The 24,502-nt window shown below is 52.6% G+C and overlaps 1 protein-coding gene across 1 annotated transcript; it reads left to right on the forward strand.

The window, feature by feature from the left end:
* Window positions 1-6: 6 nt before the first annotated feature.
* Window positions 7-22,137, forward strand: LOC102995192 (ras GTPase-activating-like protein IQGAP3; the record flags this gene model as incomplete). The annotated part of the gene is made up of 25 exons (XM_028483452.1): window positions 7-142; window positions 245-408; window positions 1,774-1,864; window positions 2,750-2,917; window positions 3,010-3,149; window positions 3,254-3,424; window positions 6,521-6,604; window positions 6,764-6,835; window positions 6,937-7,006; window positions 9,866-10,074; window positions 10,786-10,938; window positions 11,234-11,397; window positions 11,738-11,962; window positions 12,829-12,969; window positions 14,367-14,451; window positions 14,876-15,108; window positions 15,477-15,609; window positions 15,705-15,807; window positions 16,396-16,522; window positions 17,590-17,677; window positions 18,422-18,634; window positions 19,194-19,360; window positions 19,671-19,772; window positions 20,213-20,321; window positions 21,002-22,137. Coding segments are annotated over 25 exons (3,462 nt in total), but the record flags the coding sequence as incomplete, so codon positions are not given.
* Window positions 22,138-24,502: the final 2,365 nt, after the last annotated feature.

Here is a 24,502-nt window from a genome sequence, read left to right on the forward strand (position 1 = left end):
CTCGCTCACCTGGCTGCCAGGTACTTTGATACTCTGGTGAAGCTGCAACAGGTGCATGGAATGGCTGGGGCCTTCCTGAGCTGGAATGATCTTCAGGCCACCGTGAGTCAGGTCAACGCCCAGGTCCAGGAAGAGACCAATCGTGAGTGGAGTCCAGGACTGGGGGAAGATGGCCCAATGCGGACAGCCCCATCCCTTAGCCGTAAGTCTGGGCCCTCTGCCCACCTAGATCTCTCTTTCCCAGAGGTCCTTGCGGTCAGCCTTATCAATGAGGCTCTGGAGCAGAACAACCCTGAAAAGACCCTCTCCTCCCTTCTGCTTCCTGCGGCTGGCCTGGATGACGTCAGCCTTCCTGTCGCCCCGCGGTACCATCTCCTCCTTGTGGCGGCCAAAAAGCAGAAGGCGCAGGTGAGGCTTGGGCTGGCTGGGTTGGTCACCAGAGCAGGAAGAATATCCCCTATGAGTAGAACTGTGCCCAGTATGCACCCTGGGAAAGCCAGTCTGATGGACACTGTCCCTTCTGGGGATGCGAGGCAGTGGGGGTTCTGATCTGGCCATGGGGAAGAAGGGCAGAGTTCTGGTTGCCAGCCCAGAGCGAATGGTGGGGGCCTTGTGCCTGGGAAGAGCACAGGTCTGGGAGCCAGAAAACCCAGACTGGATTCCCTGCTCTGACACTCAGTGACCATGTGACTTATAGCAATTCCCTAACATCTCTGAGCTCTCCTTATACATCTGTAAAATACTACATGCCCTGGTCCTACCTACCTACTGGAATGAGGGTAAAAACCAAGTGAGCTGAAGAATGTGGCAGGGTTTTAAATCTGTAACATCCAGAGCAGGCGGCAGCGTAGAGAGTGGCAGAGGACAAGGACTCCTGCATCCTTGTCCAGGTTGCATCCAACTCCAGGTTGCATCCTGGCACCTGACCCTGCACATGTTATTTACCCTCTCTGGGCCTCAGTTCGCTCACCTACAAGCTTGTGATAATAGTGAACTTGTCTCAGAGTTACAGGGTTTAAGTGAGGTAATATGACAGGAGTACTAGCTAAGGTTGATGGAGTTCTAACTCTGTTCCCGAGCATTGTCTTATGTGCTTTGCAAGTTTTAGTTCATAAGAAAGTGCTTTAGAACACTGCCTGGAACACAGCGCTCAATAAAATGTTAGTTTAGAACGTTCACTCTATTAATGAGGAGAGCTGGGAGGGAGTAGAGTCTGGGGTTGGGGTTGGCTAAAGCAAGGGAGGGAACAAGCCTGACAGTGTGGCAGGCACAGGCTCACTTGACCCGTGGTTACATGCAATCATCCCACTGCCTTGTGCGGCAGAGGAGCGTGGAGAGGAATGGGAAGGAGAGGGTGGAGGTCAGGGTCAGATGGGCCCAGGAAGCTGTGAGTTGAGGCGTAGGGGAATGAGGAGGAGGGGCAGGTAAGTGGGGCCTCCGGCGTGGGCTCTTCCTGGACATGGCTGAGGCACAAGAGCAGGGAAGTGAGCTGTTGAGAGGGTGGTGGATGCTGAGGGTTTAAGAGGGTTCTGGGGGTGCTGTGGTCAAGCCGAGCTGATGCTTGGCCTGAAAGCAGGGTAGGAAAGAACCTTGTGAACCTAGCAGCAGTCCAAGGGAGCCACAAGGCCATGCCCATGCAGGGTAGGCAGAGAGGAGTGGAGACTGCTACCCTGTGGCTCCCAATGTGGGCCTGCAGTTTGGCTCCCCTGGGCAGCTGGGCTTGGGGAGACCAGCCTGGGCTCTCATCTTGTCCCATCTCTTTCAATTTACCAGGTGACAGGGGATCCTGGAGCTGTGCTATGGCTGGAAGAGATCCGCCAGGAAGTGGTTAGAGCCAACCAGGACACAAACACAGCTCAGAGGAGTAAATGGGCGGGGGTGGGGACAGGGGTGGAGGGGAGAGGGGTTGGGGGAGGCGAGGAGATGTGGGCTCTGCGGGAGCCTCCCCAGTCACCTCCTTCTCCATTTCAACCTCTTTGGGGAGGCAGGCCAGAATGAGAACAGGGCTGCTGCTTCGACTGTAGGATGGATTTCCTAGCAGTCAGCTGGGCAGGAAATCCTCAGGAGTCGAGAGCCCATAGTCCACCCACTGCCTCCTTCTGTGCCTTCCTGTGTACACTTTCCTCCTGCAATGTGAGCATGTGAAACCACATGGGGGTCAAAAACCCATCCCGTTTTCTACTGGTAGCTTGAGTCTGGGCTCCAACAATCAGCTCTGGTTAGAGAATGTTTACTCTTGAAGTTGGCGAAGAGGGGTTGGCTTTGAGGAAAACTAGGCAAGGTCAGTATAAATAGACACTGGTGTTATTTCTGGTGTGGGGTGCTGATGGTGTTAGTTTTCAGTGTCTGGAGTCCATCTGTCCATCTGTCTGTTAGTGACTGGAAAGCAGGGGCTGCATCAACTCCCCCCACTTCTTGGACTTTATTCTCCTCCTAAAAGACTGTATTGAGGCTCTCTGACCATATCCTGCCCTGGAGCTTCTGTACAAGCTGACTTTCCTTTTACCAAGCCCCAGCCCAGCCCTACACGGCCTTCCTCCAGGAAGCCTTCCTTGATTGCTACCTTTTCCTCCAAGCACATCTGCATGCTGCTTCTTTTCATCTGTGTCCATCCTGGGATGTCCTTGTCCCTTCCATCAGGCAGAGTGGTTTTGTGTCCTTCTTCTCTGGATCCCTTCCCAACAGACAGGACAGGGCCTCTGGGAGGGGCTCAGAAAGATTGATCACTTCCTCCCGATGCCCCTATTAGTGGCTCTTGGTGTGGCCGCCATCAATCAGGCCATCAAGGAGGGCAAGGCAGCCCAGACAGAACGGGTGTTAAGGAACCCCTCCGTGGGCCTCCGAGGGGTGGTTCCTGACTGTGCTGACGGCTACCAGCAAGTCCTGGAAGATGCCATGGCAAAGAAGCGGCGCCCAGGTAGTGGCCTTGCCATGCCCCTCCCTTCTCTGCATGCCTCAGCCACCTCTAGCCTCCTCTGAGCCTTCTCTGCTTACTTGGTTTCTGCTTAGGGGATACAGCGCTCTGGGTTCAACATGACATGAAGGATGGTACCGCCTACTACTTCCATCTGCAGACCTTCCAGGGGACCTGGGAGCGACCCCCCGGCTGCCGCCTCAACACCTCCCACCTGACTCGGGAGGAGATCCAGGTTGGCGGGCCCCTGCAAAGGAGGAGGCTCATGGATGGGAAGTTTCCTGCGGGAGAGGCTCCCACCCACCAGGACACCAAAGGCTCTCTCTGCTACTTCCGCAGTTGGCCGTCACCAAGATCACTGCTGCCCACGACCGCCAACAGCTCTGGAAGGCCAATGTGGGCTTCATTATCCGGCTCCAGGCCCGCCTCCGCGGCTTCCTGGTTCGGCAGAAGTTTGCTGAACGTTCCCACTTTCTGAGGACCTGGCTCCCAGCAATCATCAAAATCCAGGTAGCAGGCTCTGGCCATCTGAGGCTTCAGGGCCTGGACATACCTGAGCTTCAGGGTTTTCTCCCTACTTACTTTTTGCTGAGTGGAGTTGGGAATGATCTTTTGGCCTCTGAACAGCAGTGGTTAAGAGCGTGGATTCTGGAGCCCAGACTACTTGGGTTTGAATCCCCGTTCCACCAGGTTAGCTGCATGACCTCAGCAAGTTACTCACTCTCTCCCAGTTTCCTCATCTGAAAACTAGGAATCTGGAAACTGTAGCACCCACCTAATAGGGTTGTTCTGAGATACTATCTAAAGTACATCTAAACAGTACCTGGCAGATAGGCAAGAACATGGTATAAATGCTAGTTACTGTCATCATCACCATCCAGAGGGTATGAGAGCTGCTTTTTAGCTTCTCCAGGGGGAGAGTGAAAGATTTAGTGAGGCATCAGGGTATAGACACCAGGAGGACTTCCTGCCTAGAAAAGGAGTAGTGAAGAGGTGGTGGTGGTTAAACAGAAAAGGAGTGGAATACCTTATGGAAAGAACTCTACCTTTTCTCTCCAGCCAGCCTTTCCATTTTTATTCTCCCAACCTGTGGATGGTCCAGTGTGGCCTCTGAGACCAACCCCCAAGTAACTGGGGCACAAGGCCAACTGGGAAGATAGGCCTCGGGCCCAGGCACTTTACAAGCCAGGAACAGTGGGAGCTGAGCAAACAGAGACCTCCTCAGGCAGATGTGACCTGGAGGGCCTCGTGGCAATGTTGGCAGTGTAAAAGAGACTTTATTTAATGAACACCTCCAAATGCCCAGTATCTGCGAAGGATGCCACTTGGCACTGGGCAAGGGTGAGAGATGGGTGTGAGAGACACAGGTGAGTGATCACATCTCTCCCATCGCAGGAACTGGAATACAGTGGATGTGAGATATTGTGATAGTAGGGACGCAGAGATATTACCAGAGAACCCCAAGGGAGACAGAGGCACAGACTGAGACTGGCCAATGGCCCTTGATTATGATCTGGGACATGTGGTGGTCATTGAGAACTCAGGCTTTGGAGTCAGAGGCTGCAGTTTGCCTCTTGGACCTACTACTTCTGGGCACCTTACTTAAGCCTCTCCAGCACTCAGTTTCCTCATCCATAATGGTGGTACTCGCCTCATGCTGATTGTGAGGGTAAAGTAGGAAAATTACATGTAGCACTTAGTGCATGCAGTACGTACTCTATTGGTTGGAGCCATTATGAGACATTAAATTTTGGGGCATTGGTCCCAGAATTAAAAACAGAACCTTAATAATCAGCATTTAGTGGTCTAAATCATAGGGATTCCTCCCTCCTGAGCACAGCCTGGCATTTCACACCAACTCTAAGGAGCAGAAGAGCCACACCAACAGTGGGAGAGGGCACAATGTCCGAAGGCAAGTTTGCTACTGATCCTGGATGTGTGCCGGCTCTGGCCTGGGTCCTGGGAGACAGAGAAAGGGAGAGGGGGCCCAGAGCCCCAGGCTACCTGCTCTCTAGCTAGGGAGAGTGAGACTCAGAAACGAAGCAGCTTGGGTGTGCTGAGACTTTAATCTCTCCTGAGAGGTCTGACCCTGGCCAGGACCCCAGTCAGTGTCCTGAATTCTGACCAATCCAGATTTGGAGGCCTTCTCTTTAAGGAGCAGCCACGTGGCGGGCGGGGGGGGTAGGTGGTAAGAGCAGAGAGGAGACCCCTCTGCCTTTCCCCACAGCAACTGACAATATGTCAGGCAGTACCTGGAGTAGGAGGGGAAGGAGTGCTGAGGAAAGGCACAGACTTGGGGCTTCCTGGCCTCTAGGCTCCAAGATGGACAGCTGGTATCATGGGGCCAAGCTGTCTCTTTTATATCCTTTCCCAACAGATGGACAGTGTAAGTCTTAGGGGAAAGCCTGGCCAAGAGAGCTGGCTTTAGAAGGGGCTGGGAGGGACAGTTGTCTGAAAGGGGATGCTCTTAACGCACCAAGCCGTGGCAATGTCAGCGGCAGAGTGTTCTCCAGGGCCTGAGCTCTCAGGAGATGTTTAATGTGTTCCCTAAAAGACAGGATTTCAGTGGGTAGAGACAGGGCTGGGGTGAGGGTGGGCATAGACAAAGGTTCAGGGGCAGAAGATCATAAGGCATGTTTAGAAGAAAGTGAAATGTCTGAGGTGGTTAAAATCCTTAAGGAAGTAGGGATCAGTAGACAGGAGTGTGGGGTCAGATGGTTGAGAACTTCTGGAAACTTTGGGGCTGGAAGAAACATGGTCTAAGTGGTACTTTAGGAAAATTAATCTCACACAAGCTTGGGGTGAAAGGGAAGAAGCCCCTAGGAAGGAGACCAAAACAGAAGGGAGCCATGAGATTTGTGTCTTAGGGACCGAAGGGGATGTGATTTATGGAGGAGATGGTCATTTAGACCCTTTGCAGCAGACTAGCAGTGGGGAGGGCCATCAGCCTGACAGATGAATTACTGGGGGTCTTAGAGGGAAGATTTGCTTAGAGCTGGGGTTCACAGCTGAACGGTAGAGTTGTAAAGAGAAGGGTGAGTTATGAGAGTATGAATGACCTGCTGCCCAGATGGCCATTGGCAGAGATGGTGGGCACACAGCTCTGTGCCCGCATACACTTTCCACCCGTGCCACCATGTGCCTCTCCAGACCATGGAGTGTGTGACAGAGTGTGGGTAGTCTTTATGTGGGTGGATGAGTATTTTGGGGGGGTTATGGTACATGCTGTGGTGAAGCTGGTGAGTAGATGTATGCTTTATTAATATCTTTTACGCTTGTATCTTAACAGTTGTTTCTGTGAGGAGGTGTTGCTTAGCATGAGTATGTATGTTTGATTGCATGGCGCAAGTGTGAGTGTGGGGGCGGGACGGGGACCAGGGAGTGTGGCAGAGGGTATGATTGGCTACATGCAGACGTTTGGTCTTCCCCATGAAGTTGGAAGTTCTTTGAGAACAGGGCCAGGTTCCCCTTCCTTCCCCCTCTGCTTTCCTGCCTCCCCCCACCCCCTGCCCCTTCCCTGGAGATCCCAGGACGAGGCTTTTCCCACAAGCTTCTCAGGCCAACAGGGACCAGCTGAGGTTACCGCTTTTTCCCTTCTGATCTCAGGCTCATTGGCGGGGTTACAGACAGCGGAAGATTTACCTGGAACGGTTGCAGTATTTAAAAGCAAACACGAATGCTGTAATCAAGGTAGCTATCATGATTTGGGTGGGTTCCTGTCTCTCTTGAAGGACTCTCTGAGAACAGTTTTTAGTCCCCTCACCTCCTATGACCTCTAGAGATGGCTGGATTGGCCTGGAGAGCGGGCCCTGACCCTGGAGCTCTGAGGCAGTGTGTCTCTGCCCCCAGATCCAGGCTTGGGCCCGGATGTGGGCAGCTCGGAGGCGATACCGGAGGCGTCTGGGCTACTTCCAGAAGAATGTGAGTGTCATCACACTCCCCCTGTCCCCATATCCAACCATTATCCATGAGACCAGAGCACAGGCAGCCAGCAACCCTTTTCCCATCTGTGTTCCTGGCAGGTTAACTCCATCGTGAAGATCCAGGCATTTTTCCGAGCCAGGAAAGCCCAGGATGACTACAGGATGTTAGGTAAACTGCCTGGTTTCCCTCCTCTGTCTGTGCAAGTGTCTGTCTTTGCGAGTTTCCTGGCTTTCAACAGTTAGCAAGGTAGAAAGTCACACGACCCCACAGCTCACAAACTGGGACCTTAGAAAAGTTGTCTGGCCTTCTTAAGCCTTTTTCTCTCACCAGCAGCTGATGTTCCCAACCTTGAGCATGCCTTAGGACCCAGGGTGGGTGGAGGAATGAGGAGATGTGCTCCTGCCTTTGCAGATAACCCAGTTTGATGGGAGGGAGAGGAAGGGAGGTCTAGATATCCCTCCTGGGGCCACACAGCAGGTAAGGGGAAGGTACAAGTTGTCTGTGCAGGAATGTGGAACAGAGGTGGTAACAAAAGCCCCCTGCCCCACCCCAGTAAGAGATAGCCTCACACAAGCGAAAGGAAGGAAGGAAGGAAGGAAGGAAGGGAGGGAGGGAGGGAGGGAGGGAGGGAGGGAGGAAAAGAAAAGGGGAAGGTACAAGTTGTCTGTGCAGGAATGTGGAACAGAGGTGGTAACAAAAGCCCCCTGCCCCACCCCAGTAAGAGATAGCCTCACACAAAAGGAAGGAAGGAAGGAAGGAAGGAAGGAAGGGAGGGAGGGAGGGAGGGAGGGAGGGAGGAAAAGAAAGAAAGAAAAGAAAGAAAAGGATCTTTCTCCTCTCCCTAGAGTTCCAGCCTTCCCTAACTTTGCCCTCTTCCCTGACCCATGATTCCTCCACTTCCTGCCCTCTGTGTCCCAACACACAGGAAGCCAGGAGAGGTACCTGGGGTCCTCTCTGCAGTGCTAGGAAACTTGAGGAGGAGAACTTGAGGGAGATCCATCTTCCTGCCCCATGGTTTCCAGTAGTTGGGCATACATCTAAAGCCTTAAAGAGGTCCTTCTAGGCTGCTCTTGGCTCCTGTTCTTAAAGCCCAGAAACCCAGCCTTGGAGGTCCCCCTCCTTTTGGTGAAGTGGACTAGTGGTCTATCTCCAGGTTTGCCTCCAGCCCGTGGGTTTCCGAAGAGGTAGGCCCCTTTCCTTCCTGGGCCTGAGGCCACACCTGTGGGCTTCAAGGTTGAGTACACTGTTCAGGAATCATCTCCTTCACCTCCTTAGTCCATCTTCCCACCCTGTCCTGCCAGCAGGGGTACCATCTGCCCCTATCTAGCCACAGACATTCGGTCCATCTGCTTCCGGGCAGCTAGCTGCTTTTCCCTCCTTACCTCTCCCTAGCCTGGCCCTTTCTGTTTTTTCTCTTGCTGTTGCATTAATACCACTGCCCTAACCATCCTTGATCTCTTTTTCTTCTCTTTAGTTTATAGTTTCTCTGGAAGAACTTGTTTTTCCCAGGTCTGTATCCCAATTTCATTAGCCCCAGCTCCACTCAGGGCACTGCCACTTACTAGCCGTGTGGCCCTAGGCAAGTTACTAAACTTCTTTATTGCCTCCATCTTCTCATTTATAAAATGGAGATAATGATAAGGTATGGTTGTTGTGAGGATTAAATGAGTTAAGGTGCTATATCTCATTGAATCCAAGATGCCATCAGCTGTCTTCCACTGGTTTATCCATTCTTCACTCCTCAAAGATCTATCTTCCACACAGTAGCCAGATTAGTCCATTAAACCTCGTGATCTTGTCACTCTCCTTCTTAAAACCTGTCAGCGACACCCCATTGCCCTGGGGATAAAGTCCAGTCTCCTAAGCACAGCTTCCAAAACTCTGATCCAACCTCTCCCTGTACCTCTGACCTCACTGACCCCCAGCCCTGTCCCTCAGCACCTGCGCCCTCCGCACTGTGTTACAGACATGATGGACTTCTAGCACTTCCTAAAACAGCCAAGTGCACTCCCTCTCACCTCCCTTTCACAGACATCAGGTTGGGTCTCACCTCCTCCCGGAAGCCTTTCTTCACTCCGCAGGTGGCCTTTGGTGGCCCGCTTTCACTTTCCCAAAGGTCCCCATGCTTGCCTCTCTCAGAGCACTAACCACACTGTAGTGAATTGTGGTTTATTTGTCTGCTTCCCTTACTGGACTGCCTTTAAGGACCAGGCCTAGTTTTGTTTATCCTCCAAATCTGACTCCTTCATTTCTTACTAGCTGTGTAACCTAGGGCAAGTTACTTACCCTTTCTGTACCAGAGTGATTTCCTCAGTAAGTTACAGTGTGCTGACCTCACAGGGTTGTTTTAAGTATGTTAAATCACTTAGAACAGTTTCTGTTCCATAGTGAACATTATATGTCTTAGCTGATATTTTGTTGTTATTCCCTGTAGCTTAGCTCATAGGCTTCTCTTTGCTCAAATGTCATTCCAAAAGAGATTCAAGGAGAATCCATCTAACTCTGACCTCCCTATATTATAAAACCCATTGAACATTCCTTCTATCTGTGCTCCCCCGACGCAGACACTCCTGACAGAGGAGGGTTGTGTGAGGGTCAGGCAGGGCTGAGTGGAGGCTGATAGGTGGAAGTGAACTTGGGATGAAGGATGGGTAAGTTGGCCCAGCAGGAGTGGGGAGTGAATCAGAATAGGGGAGCCTAAACGGATCATCAGAGGATGCTAGGGCTCTGACTTTGGTGTGGGAGGTCACCGAGATAGGCCCAGGTTGGGGGTGAATCCAGGCAGGGGAAGGACGGCTCTTGTGTCATCCCTAGTTATAAGATAAGGAGCTCGGGGACAGGACTGGCTGGGAGGCTGCCCACTGCCCTCCAACTGCAGGCAGAACTAATTAGAAAAGGACTGGCGTTGGGGACCTGCTAGCCTCAAGCAGAATGGACACTGAGGGAGGGATTACTGGGGAAGGGGATTGGAGAGGAAGCCTCTAGTGAAGGCATGTCTAATCCTGGCGCCTTTTCCCTTCCTGCCAGTCCACGCGCCCCATCCCCCTCTCAGCGTGGTACGCAGATTTGCCCACCTCTTAAATCAAAGCCACCAGGACTTCTTGGCTGAGGCAGAGCTGCTGAAGCTCCAGGAAGAGGTGGTCAGGAAGATCCGGTCCAATCAACAGCTGGAGCAGGACCTCAATCTCATGGACATCAAGATTGGCCTGCTGGTGAAGAATCGGATCACCCTGCAGGTGAGGGGCCCACTGGCCCACCCTTCTCCCAAATCTAGCTGCCTCTGGAGAGGTGATGCTGGCCATTCTCTGGTTGCTAATCAAAGATTTTTTAAATGTCTGGATTTTATCACATGGTTCAGGTCCTTGTACAGTGGTCCTCTGCCCTTCTAGTAATTTGTTGGGGCACATGATATAGCAGAAAGAACACTGGACATAAAATTGGAATGGCTGGCTCTGCTGATTCCTAGAGATGGGACTGCGGGCTGGTCGTTTAACCTCTAGGTCTGTTTCCTCATTAGTAAAGTGGGAATAATGAGAGTGCCTACCTCACCAGGCCAAATGTAAAAATAGATATGAAAGCTCCTTAAACTGTAAATTACCATACAAATATGCAGTGACGGGGTGGAAGTGATATAGTGATATCTCCATCTCAAATCTGTACAACAGTCTAATAAGAAATAATAGCAGAAACGAATAGACATGGTGCCTCAGTCTGGTAACCCACTTCTCTTTGGGGACTCACCCTGTGACAGCAGAGGTGCCAGATGGAGTCTCCGGGCAGTAGGAGGCCCTTTCTCACCCTAGAACTGTTTATCTCCCTTGGCTCATTCCTTGAATACCTTGAACAGCAGAAAGCCCTGGCTCTTCAGGGCACTGATTCTAGACCATATGTTCTGTGCTCTGTGCTGGCCTGGGTCGGTTGTATCACCCGCTCCCCCGCCCCTGCAGGAAGTGGTCTCCCACTGCAAGAAGCTGACCAAGAAGAATAAGGAACAGCTGTCAGATATGATGGTTCTGGACAAGCAGAAGGGATTAAAGTCGCTGAGCAAAGAGAAACGGCAGAAACTAGAAGCTTACCAACACCTCTTCTACCTGCTCCAGGTGAGCAGAGGACTTTGGAAGGAGATATCTCGACTATCTCCTGAGGGTCTGGGACTTTGAGGCCTTCATGTCTGTGCCTTTACCTGCAAGTAAGGTGTTCTTTCCCACAATCCTAAAGCCTTGTACCCAGGGAAAGAGACTACCTCTCTTCATTTGTCTGGAATGTTCCCAGTACCCCCCAGAAAGTGTGACAGTGTTCTCTATTCCAAGTTCCAATCAGCAAAGCCTTTCTTTATCTGATCACCAGTCCTCAAGGTGCATTATCAGCTATTCTTATCTCCCCCATCGTGTACAGACTCAACCCATCTACCTGGCCAAGCTGATCTTTCAGATGCCGCAGAACAAAACCACCAAGTTCATGGAATCAGTGATTTTCAGTCTATACAACTATGCCTCCAACCGCCGAGAGGCCTATCTCCTGCTCCAGCTGTTCAAGACAGCACTCCAGGAGGAAATCAAGTAGGTTTTCCAGATGCAAAGGAATGGGAAGAGAATGGGTGAAGAGATGCCACTATTGGCTCCTTCACAATTTATTGACAATTTATTGAGGTTTGAAGGTAGAAATGGAATCAGAAGAACTCTTTTCTCTGCCTCCCGTGGAGACAAGCCATCTCCTGGGACAGCATGCAGGGAGGACATGCACTGACATGTTAGCACAAAGGCCGAGACAGAGATAACAAGACATTCCTTAACAGGAGGGATACCAGAGCGGGCTTTTAAGAGCCAAAAATCTCAAAAGGAAAAGCAGCTATTTTACACAGAGGCAGGAGACCAGCTTCAATTACCTCTTGACCCATAGGTCGAAGGTGGAGCAGCCCCAGGACATGGTGACAGGCAACCCAACGGTGGTGAGGCTGGTGGTGAGATTCTATCGTAACGGGCGGGGGCAGAGTGCCCTGCAGGAGATCCTGGGCAAGGTGATCCAGGATGTGCTGGAGGACAAGATGCTCAGCATCCACACAGACCCTGTCCACCTCTACAAGAGCTGGATCAACCAGACCGAGGCCCAGACAGGGCAGCGCAGGTGAGCAGACGGGCAGAGGGAGAGCTCTCTTTGATCAGCTCAGTCTTGGGCCTCACTGGGGAAGCTTGAGCTTGCTTTGAAGGTGGCATATAAATGAGCATGCTGATTTATGCAAATATGACACCAGCCCTATAGGATGAAATATGGTAGCCTTTAGACCCCCTCTGGTAATTAACATGGAACTGCTGTAAATGACACCAGACCTGGTGTGCTTAACATAGAATGAGCACAGATGAAAATGCAAATGTGTTTAATTGCCATGTCAGGGCTTGCAAATGATATGTCAGATTTACTGGGAGTTGGGATATGGACTCCTTATTGATAGGAGTATAGTTGAATATTCAAATTTATACATGAATAGGCAAATGAGATAGTGGGAGAAATAAGTTGGCCTTATATATTGGAGGCATTAACTCAGATGCATAGGTACTAGGGAAATGGAGCTGCTGAGGAGAGTAAGCAGTGCTGGTGGCTTCTCTGGGTGGCATGCAGGCGTATAGGTTGGGGGTACTGCAAGGCCTGGCCCAGCCTTCCCCACCACCACAACTACCAAAGATATGCAGGGTGGCCCTGGTCTCCTCTGGTTCCCCTTAGGATCTTTCCACAGACTCCAGGTCCTCCATTTCCTCCTACACTCTTCCACCTCCCCCTGGGTGCTCCATCTCTTTCTTCTTCCACCCACATCACTCTAGTCCTCTCTGAGTCATTTCTCTTATTCTGGCCTAATCCCCTTAAGTGTATGCTGGGCTGCCCTCAGCGTGTATGTATGAGATCTTGTTGTTAAATGAATTTAGCGGGTAGAGCCTTAGGGAGGGGAGGCCATGGGAGGGGCTTCTGGCTGATAACTTGTCTCTCTCTGCCCATAGCCACCTCCCCTATGACATCACCCCAGAGCAGGCCTTGAGCCACCCCGAGGTCCAGAGACGACTGGACATCTCCCTCCGCAACCTCCTTGCCATGACCGATAAGTTCCTTGCAGCCATCATCTCATCTGCGGACCAAATTCCGTATGTGCAACAGCCGCACACCAGCCTAGGCACAGGATCTCAAGAGGGCCAGGCCACGATGGGGAGAGCAGAGCAATACTGAAGGATGGAAGCAGGAAGGGAAACTGGTCTCGAGGTGCTCAAGGGCTTCAGGAGATGGGTGGAGAATGCCCCAAGACCCGGCTAGAGACTTGTGCTGGAATACAGCACGCAGGTCTGTGTGGGCAGTCAGGACATCACTGGGCCAGAGAAGGGAACCTCAAGTGATTATGGGGACATATGATTGTCTGAGTGTAAATGGTGGACAATATAAAACTCTTCAGTCCACAAAGTCAAAACTAAGAAAACTTCAAACCAGTAAACACTTGATAAAAGTCCTTTCCTTTCTTAAAATTTAGTCAATAATTATTTTTTGAAAAACAGATGATTGAAAACGGTGAGAAGGTGGGGCCTCCTCTAGATCATCCCTCGGCCAACCAGCCTCTCTGGTGCTCAGTGGTGCACGGAGCAAGGTGGGGATGCTGCAGAGAGGGAGCCCACAGAGTTCAGTACCCTGCTCCCCAAACCTGGAAGACCGGATTAAGGATTTAAAATTAGGATTCAGAAAAGGTTGTCCTAGGACTAATAAAGGAAAGTACACAGTGAGCTGTAAACTTCTGTCCCTGATACCCTAGGAGGTGGAAATAGCTTTTAAACGTATTTAATTAAATTTGTAGGTGGCACACCCAAGTCTAGCATGTTTGAATAGCACTCTACCATTACTTTCACAGACGTAATTTCACTTGATCCTCATAAAAACCCTATGAGATAGAGAGGGCAAGAATGAACATTCCCATTTTCCAGATGAGGGAACAAACTTATAAGGGGAGCAAAACAGCCTAAGCTGACATCTCTGGTTAGTGGTGGAATTAGGACTGGATGCTTCTACTCCAGTTCATTGTGCTCCTCGGCCCCTGCCTCTAGCCCAGACCAGGCCCTTCATAGATGCTCTGTGATAACAGCCTCAGAGCCTGCCAGGCTGTCCTGGGATTGGATTCTGGCTGTGGGTGTCAGACACCTAAGGTACAGGCTAAAGGTGCCTCTGTGGGGAATGCGGGATGAATATTGGGATCTGAGGTGTTTCCCAGGGGAGACTAAAGGGGACCAAAGAAGAGGCTCTCAGGCCAGGTTGGAGGCTGCGTGAGAGCTTAGTGGCTGACTGGGCCCTGGTACTCGGTGCTGACATAAGGGCAGGAGGGAGGGACAAGGCCCAGAGATGTTTGGAGGAAGGCAGCAGGGAGCTGGCTGTGGATAGGGGAGGGCCAGTGCTTGAGCTCAGCTCTGGGGTGATTGAGCCCCGGGAAGGAGAGGCAGGCACTCAGGCCCTCACTCTGGGGTGGGTGGGCAGGGCCATAGCGTACCTATTGCTTTGCCCCCAGGTATGGGATGCGATATGTGGCCAAGGTCCTGAAGACAACTCTGGCAGAGAAGTTCCCCGAGGCCACAGAGAATGAGGTCTATAAGGCAAGTGTTGTCTCCCATCCCCCACCTCTTGTGCTCTCCTTTGCCCCGATGGTGCCTGTGAACCCCCAGACTGACACAAAAGGGCAGAAAACACTATGCTGTAAAAATCCAAGAAGGAAAATATTCTCCACCCTGTCAATCGAGCCTGGCTCACCAGCAGGGCTCAGGTAGCAGACGGAAAGACACCCAGGGCATGAGTTGACAGTGGCCAACCCTGGACTTGTCAGATCTGGGTTCCAGTCCCAGCTATTGCTCAAGTTTGCTGCGTGACCTTGAGCAAGTTCCCAGCCTGCTCTGGGTCTGTTTACTCTTCTGTACAATAACGGGGTTGATGCAGGTGGTCCTTCCGGCCAGGTGAGCTGGGAGAGTGGGGCTGGGGCTGTGGAGGCGGACCCCAGGTGCTTCTACGATCCTGTGCCCTCAGGTCGTAGGGAACCTCCTGTACTACCGCTTCCTGAACCCGGCTGTAGTGGCCCCCGACGCCTTCGACATTGTGGCAATGGCAGCAGGCGGCGCCCTGGCCACCCCCCAGCGCCACGCCCTGGGGGCTGTGGCTCAACTCCTGCAGCATGCTGCAGCTGGCAAGGCCTTCTCCAGGGAGAGCCAGCACCTGCGGGTCTTGAATGACTATCTGGAGGAGACACACCTCAAGTTCAGGTCTTGGGTCCTGGCATCCTATTCCTCCCTGTCCCCTCCTCCTCTTCCCATCTTCTTTCACGTACCACTTCCCCTCTCAACTCCATGAGGAGGGGAGGCATAGAGGTGAAGAGTATAGTTAGTGGGTTGGAGGATAGATTGTTGGAAGAACTCCCCATTGGAGAGAAAAGAGGACTGTTGAAGGAAGTTGGCTTGAGGGGACCACCGGGAGAGAAGGTAGAGCAGCACAGAAGGGCCGGAGCCGAGACTGGAGAGTCACAGTTGGCTTGAGCAGTCACTGGAGAGGGCCGGCGGAAGGCTGATGGGAATAGAAATGTGGTGGGTGCCGGCCCGCCCCACCCTCTCACATGATCTTCCTCTGGAGGTAGGAGGTTCATCTGCCGAGCCTGCCACGTGCCAGAGCCAGAAGAGCGCTTTGCGATGGATGAGTACTCAGACATGGTGGCTGTGGCCAAACCTGTGGTGTACATCACCGTGGGGGAGCTGGTCAACACGCACAGGGTGAGGGGCGGCAACCTGGGGGCGCTGGGTATGTGGGCTGGCTCTGGAAGGCCTGGTTCAAACTCTGCATCTCTTTTTCTCCCTCCATCCTATAGCTGTTGCTAGAACACCAGGACTGGATCGCCCCTGATCACCGTGACCCCCTGCACGAGCTCCTGGAGGACCTTGGGGAGCTGCCCACCGTCCCTGACCTCATCGGTGCGTGCCATCCTTGACAGCTGGGGCGGGCGGCGGGGGCCTGCAGGCAGGGGCGGGCAGTCAGGTGAGCAGGGCATGGGAACGTGCCCCCTCAAGTTTTTGTTCAGTCGGGGACGTGTGCCAGGAAACTGGTTACACGCTCTCCCTCTCTCCCTCTGGTCCTAGGATGGACAGACAGTAGGGCACCCCGTACCATCACGTAAATGGCCAGTTAAATCATGCGAGAGAGCCGTGGAGGGATAGGGCCTGTCTTGGGTCTTAAAATGTGTCTCTGATGAGGGGGGATTTCAGGAGCTGTGGAATGGAAGGAAGCTGGCTTACAGGGGTGGAAGGGCAGGGTGGAGGTGGTGACAGATGGGAGACAGCCAGGAGCTCCAGGCTTGGGGAGGCACAGCCCCAGTAATGCAAGGGTGAGCTCTGTGGTTAACAGCCCTTCCGCTGGTGCTCAGGGCTGAGGGTACAGGGTGGTGCCGCAGGGCAGTGTGGGAAAGCTTCCTGGAAGAGGGGCTCATGGAGCAGTGTATTTATTTACCATGGCCCCATCTGTGTGTAAGTGTGCTAGTCTCTCTCCTTCCTCACCTGCCTCAGGGGAGAACGTAGCTGCGGATGGGAACGTGGATCTGAGCAAGCTAGAAGTGTCCCTGACACTGACCAACAAGTTTGAAGGGCTAGAGACAGATGCTGATGACACCAATGCCCGGAGCCTGCTTCTGAGGTGGGAGAGCAGCCTCGGCCCCGTGAGCCTCCCCAGGCCAGTAAGATGGCTACTCTGGAGTGGCCATCCCACCTTCTTCCTGGGCTCTCTTATCCTTCAGAAAGTTCTCCCTGAAGCCGAACTGGCCTTCCCCTTGCTGCAGTCTCAGCTGTTTTCCTTCTGGCAGCCTCAGCTTTTTGCTCTGTCTTGTGGCTGAAGGCAAAGGAATAGTTAGGACATTGGCAACACAGTTGTTTGCATATTGTTGTGCTGTTTACCAAATGCTTTCTTATACATCATTTAACCTAAGGGACAAACGGTGAGGTAGATGATGGTTTCCCGGCCTTCCAGTGGAGGAAAGAAACTTGGGTTAAGTAACTTGCCTGAAGTCCCACAGCCAGTCGGCGGAGGAGCTCGTGTTCTAATTCCCTGTCCTTACGAGTGATGGTCAGGAGACGGGCATGGAGCTTTTCAACCCCAGTTCTGCAAAAGTGAGGGAGGACCCTGCTGGTCATCCAGGCAGAAGAGGAGCCAGGTCGCCACTTTGATCCCCCTGCCAGCAAGGCAGCCCCTCTGCTCACCCATTCACCCGGTAAACCAGTGAGCTGGGTGTTCAGCTCTGTCCTGCCATCAAAGCCCTTACAGCGGGGCGAGGCTAGGGGCGAGCACACATCAGAGAGCCACCAAGAGGGAGGTGGGTGTCAGGTGCATGAGAGCTCAGAGGGACACCTAGGTAGGAAAAGGTCTCACAGAGGAGGAAGTGTGTCCTTCAGCCAAAGGACTCAAAGGAAGACCATTTGTGGGAGGCACTGTAGGCAGAGGACACAGAGGTGTAAGAGAGCACAGTGTGTTCGGAACCATGGTAGTTCTGTATCACAGACCCATCAACCCACCTCCTGGGTCTTCCTCCTGGTTGTGTTCTCCTCACAACACCGACCCCCATCGCACCCTCTCTCCTTACCACCCAAGCATCCCTGGCAGCCATGATGTGTGGCAAGGTCCACTTACTCTCAGCGCCCTAGCCAGCCCCATGTCCAGACCCTCCCCCTGTCCCTCACCTCTCCCCCATCACTTCCCTCCTCCTGCAGCACCAAGCAGATGCTGGCTGACATCATGCAGTTCCACTCTGGGGATTCCCTCAAGGAGATCCTGTCCCTCTCGGCCTCCAGAGAGCAGGTGAGCGGCAGGCTGACCCACAGGTACTGTCTTGTTTGCCCCCCACCAGCATGGCTGATGCCTTTCCTGGGCAGAGACCTGTGCTCACCAGTAATGTGAGCTCTGGGGGGCCGAGGCCTCTGCCCTTGACCCCCAGAGACCCTCAGGCTGTAGAGTGCCAAGACTCCACCTCCCTCCCTACTCCCCACTGAAATAAGAGAGTCCTGCCGGGACCCCAGCCCCTGCTGTCAGTGCTAGGAGTTGCTGGGGGTGAAGAGAGGCAGTCTGGGCAGGCTCCCTTGAAGAGCACCGAAGGGCTGGTGCTCAGCGTAGGGAGTGGGCTGCTTGAGGGCCTGGAGGCAGGAGAAGGTGGTGAGTGGTGGGTGGCCAGGGGCAAGTTGGGCCAGCTGGAGTACAGACTCAGCCAGGGGCTTCCCAGAGAACAGGTGGGGACAACCAGTAGAGGCCTGTCCCAAAACGCAGGACGGAAGGAGGGAGAGAACCCCAGATACCCTGGAGCCGTCACAAAGCTCCGTCGTTGGGAAGTCGCAGCCAGTGTCTACCGGAATCCTTTATGCTGTACTCCTAGTGGGTCCCCCTTGGCCACTCTTCCTCTCAGGTGACCCACGAGGCCCTTCAGCATCTGCGAGGTTGTACACTTTGATGTTCTTCACAAGCTACCTCACCCCGCCCCTCCCCCTCTGGACCATGGCTTGGGGGAGAATGGTAGGGCCTGCTAGACCCCTCAGCATCTCTGCCCCCCAGGAAGCAGCCCACAAGCGGCTGATGTGCCGACGCCAGGCCTGTGAAGCCCAGACCCCAGAGTCGCTGCGACGACACCGCTCGCTGACAGCTCACTCCCTCCTGCCGCTGGCAGAGAAGCAACGGCGTGTCCTGCGGAACCTGCGCCGGCTCGAGGGCCTGGCTTTGGTCAGCGCCAGCAACGGCTACCAGGGGCTGGTAGACGAACTGGCCAAGGTAACGGCCTGGGCCTGGAGGGAGCGGGAGGACGAGAAAGAGAGAGAGAGAGAGGGAGTGAGAGAGAGAGAGAGAGAGAGAGAGAGAGAGAGAGAGAGAGTGTGTGTGTGTGTGTGTGTGTGTGTGTGTGTGTGTGTGTGTGTGTGTACGCATGTCCATAGTGCTGGCACCTCAAGGGCAGGCCTCTCCCTGGTGAGTGCCTACCCAAAATTGTCACCAGCCATGGGAAGGCCAAGCGATCTCCAAGGGTCCTTTTTGAAGGAAAGGTCTCAAAATTCGTCAGGGAAGGGAGTATCCTTGAAACTCTCTTCCACTAAAAAACAAGGAGCCATGGAACAGTTACTCCTCAATCGGGGAGAGGCCCTGGAAACGTCCTTCAAGGGTTTGGGATAGGGTCCTTGAGATTGCCCTCCTCCTAGGGAAAACAACCTTGAAATCTTCCTCTTCCTGCTTTTCCTGAAGATCCTTACAGTGAGTTGTTCTTGGGCCTGAATCAGACCCTGAGGCTCTCCTGCCAGGAAGGGTCAACTCACCCCTCCCCTGGTGCCCCCAACCCCAGGACATCCGCAACCAACGCAGGCACCGGCAGCGGCGGAAGGCAGAGCTGGTGAAGCTCCAGGCCACGTTCCAGGCCCTGAGCACTAAGACCACCTTTTATGAGGAGCAGGGTGACTACTACAGCCAGTACATCCGGGCCTGCCTGGACCACCTGGCCCCCAGCTCCAAGTAGGTGCTCCCTTCCTACACTTTGAAGCTTACCTGTGACCTCTCCTCCTGCCCATGTCGACCTTTGCCCCACTCTTTACCAGCTTTGATAGGGACATCTCACCCCAGAACAGCATGGTCCCTTCCTGACTCTGGTCTTTGAGTTTCACTCGCAAAGTCTTGGGTTCAAGTGCAGCCCCCTCCTTTGTCCTCCACCAGTGAGAAGTCTTCCTCGGGGTCTAATTTCCTTCCTACCAGCCACAGAGAGAACTAGTGTATTTGGTGTTGAAGGGTTTGTTAGATGAATTCTCTGGGGCCTTTTCTTCATCAGGAGTTCTGGCAAAGGGAAGAAGCAGCCATCTCTCCATTACACTGCTGCCCAGCTCCTGGAGAAGGGTGTCTTGGTGGAAATTGAAGATCTTCCCACCTCTCAGTATGTGTCTTTGGAGGGCAGAATGTCCGACCTTTCCCATGTCCTAACCTGGGGGTGGGGCTCTGGGCTGGGCACCAGGTGAGAGGGAAGGAGATGCATGGTCCCTGCCTTGAAGGAGCTGCTAGAACAGTGGGGAAGACACGACATTTCCAGACAGAGTTAAGGGCAGTGGGTGTGGTCTGGCACAGTTCTAGACACCCCCAGGCAGAAGATGCTGGGAAAGTGTCCTGGAGGAGAGAACAGTTGATTAGGGCTGGGCAGAGAAAAGAGCTGAGGTATAAGCAGAGGTGAAAATGGGAGGAGAAAGAGAGTGATAGAGGGAAAGCCTGGCTCTGGGTGACTCACAGCACTGCCTGGGATGAGCAGCAGTGGGTAGAAGAGTGCGGCTGTGACCCTGGAAAGAGGCAGTGGGTCCCTGTTTTGAATCCTGTTCTTGATAGCTTCAGAAATGTGATCTTTGACATCACCCCTGGAGATGAGGCAGGAAAGTTCGAAGTAAATGCCAAGTTCCTGGGTGTGGACATGGAGCGATTTCAGCTTCACTATCAGGTGAGGGGACACTCCCATGAGCCCTCAAGACACCCGATGGGCTTTCGGTGCTAGCCTAAAGATGGCAGCCTCGCCTGGCTTCCCTGGGCTGCGGATGACATCAGCTCTGTTCCCCACCCAATCCATATCATCTATTCCTGAAGAGAAGGGTGATGGTCTCTGTAGCCCAAGCCTCTCTGTCCCCGTGCCCTGACACAGACCCCACTGCCAAGCATCAGGAGAGTGGAGTGGGCTGGTGATGTCAGAGCAGGATTAATATTTGAAGCCCTATCACATGTCAGGGACTTTACACATTACCTCATTTAATCCTCTCCGAAACTCTCAAGCATTATCCCTATTTTATAGGCTCTGAGACTAAAAGGTTAAGAAGCCGGCCTAAGTCATAAGCCAGTGTTCAGGGAAGCAGTGATTTTAAATCCAAATCTTTTTGCTCTGCTGTTTTGTCTTTTAAATGATTTCAAGCCCTGGCTCTGCTTGAATTGACATTTGGTCAAGTCACTGTACTTGTCTCTTGGCCTTGGTTTCCTCCTCTGTGAAGGGGGTTTCAATGCCCACTTCAGTGGCCAGTACCACTGGATGACTGTGTAAGGCTCCAAGATGTTAGTGTTTTATAGACTAGCTGTATGGGCCACCGTGAGAAACCCTCAAACTTGCCTCCCTGCCCCTTCCCTCCCTCCTAGGACCTCCTGCAGCTCCAGTACGAGGGTGTGGCTGTCATGAAACTCTTCAACAAGGCCAAGGTCAACGTCAACCTTCTCATCTTCCTCCTCAACAAGAAATTCTTGCGGAAGTGACAGAGGCAGTGGGTGCTACCCAAGCCTTTCTTACCTCGCTGGATGCTTTTCTTAACACTAATGCACTATTCCACTTCCCTGCAGACACCCAGAGCTCAGGACTGGGCAGGGCTCAAGGAGTCTCACCCTTTCCCCAGCTGAGAGGAGTTTGTCTACCTGGCCACAGGCAGGGACTCTAATTGGCTCAAGCGAGCCCTGTCTCTGAGTCTGGCTGTGTGGCTTTGAAGTCCCAGAACCCCATGGTTCTCCAGCCAGATGGTAGGGGCCTGCCCTTTGACCTGAGAAAGCTATTGCTCTTGTGTCTGCTGCTGCCCTCCCAATACCGTGAGCGCTGCCCCAGCGGCCTGATTTCCTGCTGCCTCCCTTCTCTTCACAGACCCCAAAGCCAGGGCTAGGCTCCCTGTCCCCACTCCCACTTCATCAGCAGTGTGTGTTCCTGCCCTGCTGAAGCCCAGGCCACTCTGCTGCTGTGACGCCTCACACCCTCCAGCCCGTCACCCTCACTCCGGGTGGACAGCGCTCGTGAATGCCCACGTGGCATTGTGACACGGTTGCCGTCCAAGGCGGCCTAGGCAAGATGACCCTCCGTTAACCTCAAATCTCATTCCCTCGTTTACAGTCTGTTTTACATGTGGGTCACTAGGGTATTTATTCTCTCCTACCCCTATACTCTGTGCAGCCTTAATCATGGCTTTCTTTCTTTTTGAGCTCAGAGAAAGAGTTCCCATTTCCCTGTTCAAACTAATATTCGTGCCAATCTTTTATACCTTTTATATAAAGTCACCTTGGATCACTCATGTTTAAGGTCTCATTACTTCAGCTTCATACGGTACAAAGAGCAGGCTTCCCCTTTTCTCTCTCACCCTCAGGATTCTTGCACCTTAGAGCTGACCCTTCCAGGCAGTTTCCATAGATCTGCCGTCTTGTCTCTGCCACTGTCTCTCTCTTGTACCCACATCTACCCAGCTTCCTGTCCCTGTGGCCCTTCTGATTTCATTTTAATAAAAGCAGCTGTTACCCCCACATGTGTTGTTAACCCCTTATTTCACTTCCTGCAGAGCAGGCCTCCAAGTTCTGGGACAGATGTTCCCTGGTGAGCTGGGGAGTCCTTCCTGCAGCCTCCCCCAGCCTCCTGCCTGCCTCGGCTGTGGGCCCACTCTGCCTGCCTGAGCTCATCAATGCTTAATGAGATGTGGCATTTATTCCTCTCTTCCCTCCCCCAGGGGACAGAGAGTAGGAAGGAATGCTTAGGTTTCGATTCTGCTTTTATTGGCCACTCTGAAGACTAAAGCCAAGAGGAGGAGAAACCAGTCCGGCTTCTACTCCACCCGTTTTGCACACATTTGCTGCAAATTCTTTTCCTGAGCCTTGGGTGATGACACCAAACGTGCTTGAGCCGCAGCTCCTTAGTATCGTGGGTTCTACACTCTGATCAAAATCCCGTGTCCATGAGGAAAGCCACCCTCCTTTCCTCCCAGGTTTCAGGAAGCACGGAGGGGAGTCTGGAGGAGGGGACAGCCTATACAGACACCTGTCCTGACATCTGAACTCCCAAGCAGCTCCTACTCGGTGGGCGCACACAAGTTTGCCCGGTGCAGCCCATCTCCCTGCACTCCGTTCCATTCTGTCACTCAGGATCTGTCTTGCTGTCACTTTCAATCTCAGTCACATCCTCTCCCCCCCTTAACATGTCACAGCAAAAACTTCAAGTACTGCCTCGCTCTGGGTGACAGTGACACGTACCAGTGGATCCAAGTTTCTACACATGATCAGTCATCATTAAAAGTCTCTGGGGCTTCCCTGGTGGCGCAGTGGTTGAGAGTCTGCCTGCCGATGCAGGGGACGCGGGTTCGTGCCCCAGTCCGGGAGGATCCCACATGCTGCGGAGCGGCTGGGCCCGTGAGCCATGGCCGCTGAGCCTGCGCGTCTGGGGCCTGTGCCAACGGGAGAGGCCACAGCAGTGACAGGCCCGCGTACTGCAAAAAAAAAAAAGTCTCACACTCACCAAATGGCTCCAACACTATCCCACTGTGATGCCCCCCCCACAATCACATGATCTCAGCTGCAGGCACCACATGTAGAAAAGTCACAACAGCTACTGTTATTGCTGGGATATTTACATACACTTACTCCTCACAACAACTCTACAAAGGTAAGCAGTCACCATTTTTGTTTAACATGATGAAACTGTGATTCAGAGGATTAGATAACTACCCAATGCTACACAGCTGGTAAGGGGCAAAAAGTCTTTAAACTCAGGCCCATCTGCTCAGATTATATTCCCTTGCATTTTTCTCTTCTCTGAAGCATTTCCACTTCCTTCACGCCATACTCTCATGCCACTTCTTCCAGGCTCACCCGACTCGACCCTAGTGATGGTCCCTGATGAGCTTCAGTTCATCAAGTCTTTTCCTAACTGTTGATGCCCAATCTGAGATACAGACACTTAGCTCCAATGGTTGGGGCTATACACCAGTGCAACCTCTTCGGAGGACAATTTGGCAAAATCAGAAATATAAGTGCGGGGTGCCAGGACAATGCAATGGGGGAAAGAGTAGTCTTTTCAACAAATGGTGCTGGGACAACTGGATATCCACATACAAAAGAATGAAGTTGGACCCCTACCTCACACCATAAACAAAAATTAAAACATCATAAACCTAGACATAAGAGCTAAAACTATAAAACTCTTAGAAGAAGCACAGATATAAATTTTCATGACTTTGGATTAAGCAATGGTTTCTTTAGACACTGAAAGCACAAGCCACAAAAGAAAAAGTATTGATAGATAAATTGAACATCAAAATTCAAAACTTGTGCTTCAAAGGACACTTTCAAGAAAATAAAAAGACAACCCACAAAATGGGAGAAGATATTTTCAAACCATGTATCTGACAAGGGATTTATATCTACAATGTATAAAGAACTCTTACGGGCTTCCCTGGTGGCACAGTGGTTAAGAATCCTGCCAGTGCAGGGGACACGGGTTCGAGCCCTGGTCCGGGAAGATCCCACATGCCGCGGAGCAACTAAGCCCGTGCGCCACAACTACTGAAGCCTGCATGCCTAGAGCCCATGCTCCGCAACGAGAGAAGCCACCACAATGAGAAGCCCGCGCACCGCAACGAAGAGTAGCCCCCTCTCGCCGCAACTAGAGAAAGCCCGTGCGAGGCAACAAAAACCCAACACAGAAAGGGAGGGAGGGAGGGAGGCAGGGAGGAAGAAATTAAAAAAAAAAAACGAAACTCTTACAACTCAAAAATAAAAAGCCCAACTAAATGGGCAAAGAATTTGAAAAGCCATTTCTCCAAAGAAGATATACAGATGGCTAATAAGCACATGAAATGATGATCAACATCATTGGTCATTAACAAAATGCAAGTCAAA

The sequence above is a fragment of the Physeter macrocephalus genome, unplaced genomic scaffold (genome assembly GCF_002837175.3).
Source record: "Physeter macrocephalus isolate SW-GA unplaced genomic scaffold, ASM283717v5 random_32, whole genome shotgun sequence".
NCBI classification, from domain to species: Eukaryota; Metazoa; Chordata; class Mammalia; order Artiodactyla; family Physeteridae; genus Physeter; species Physeter macrocephalus.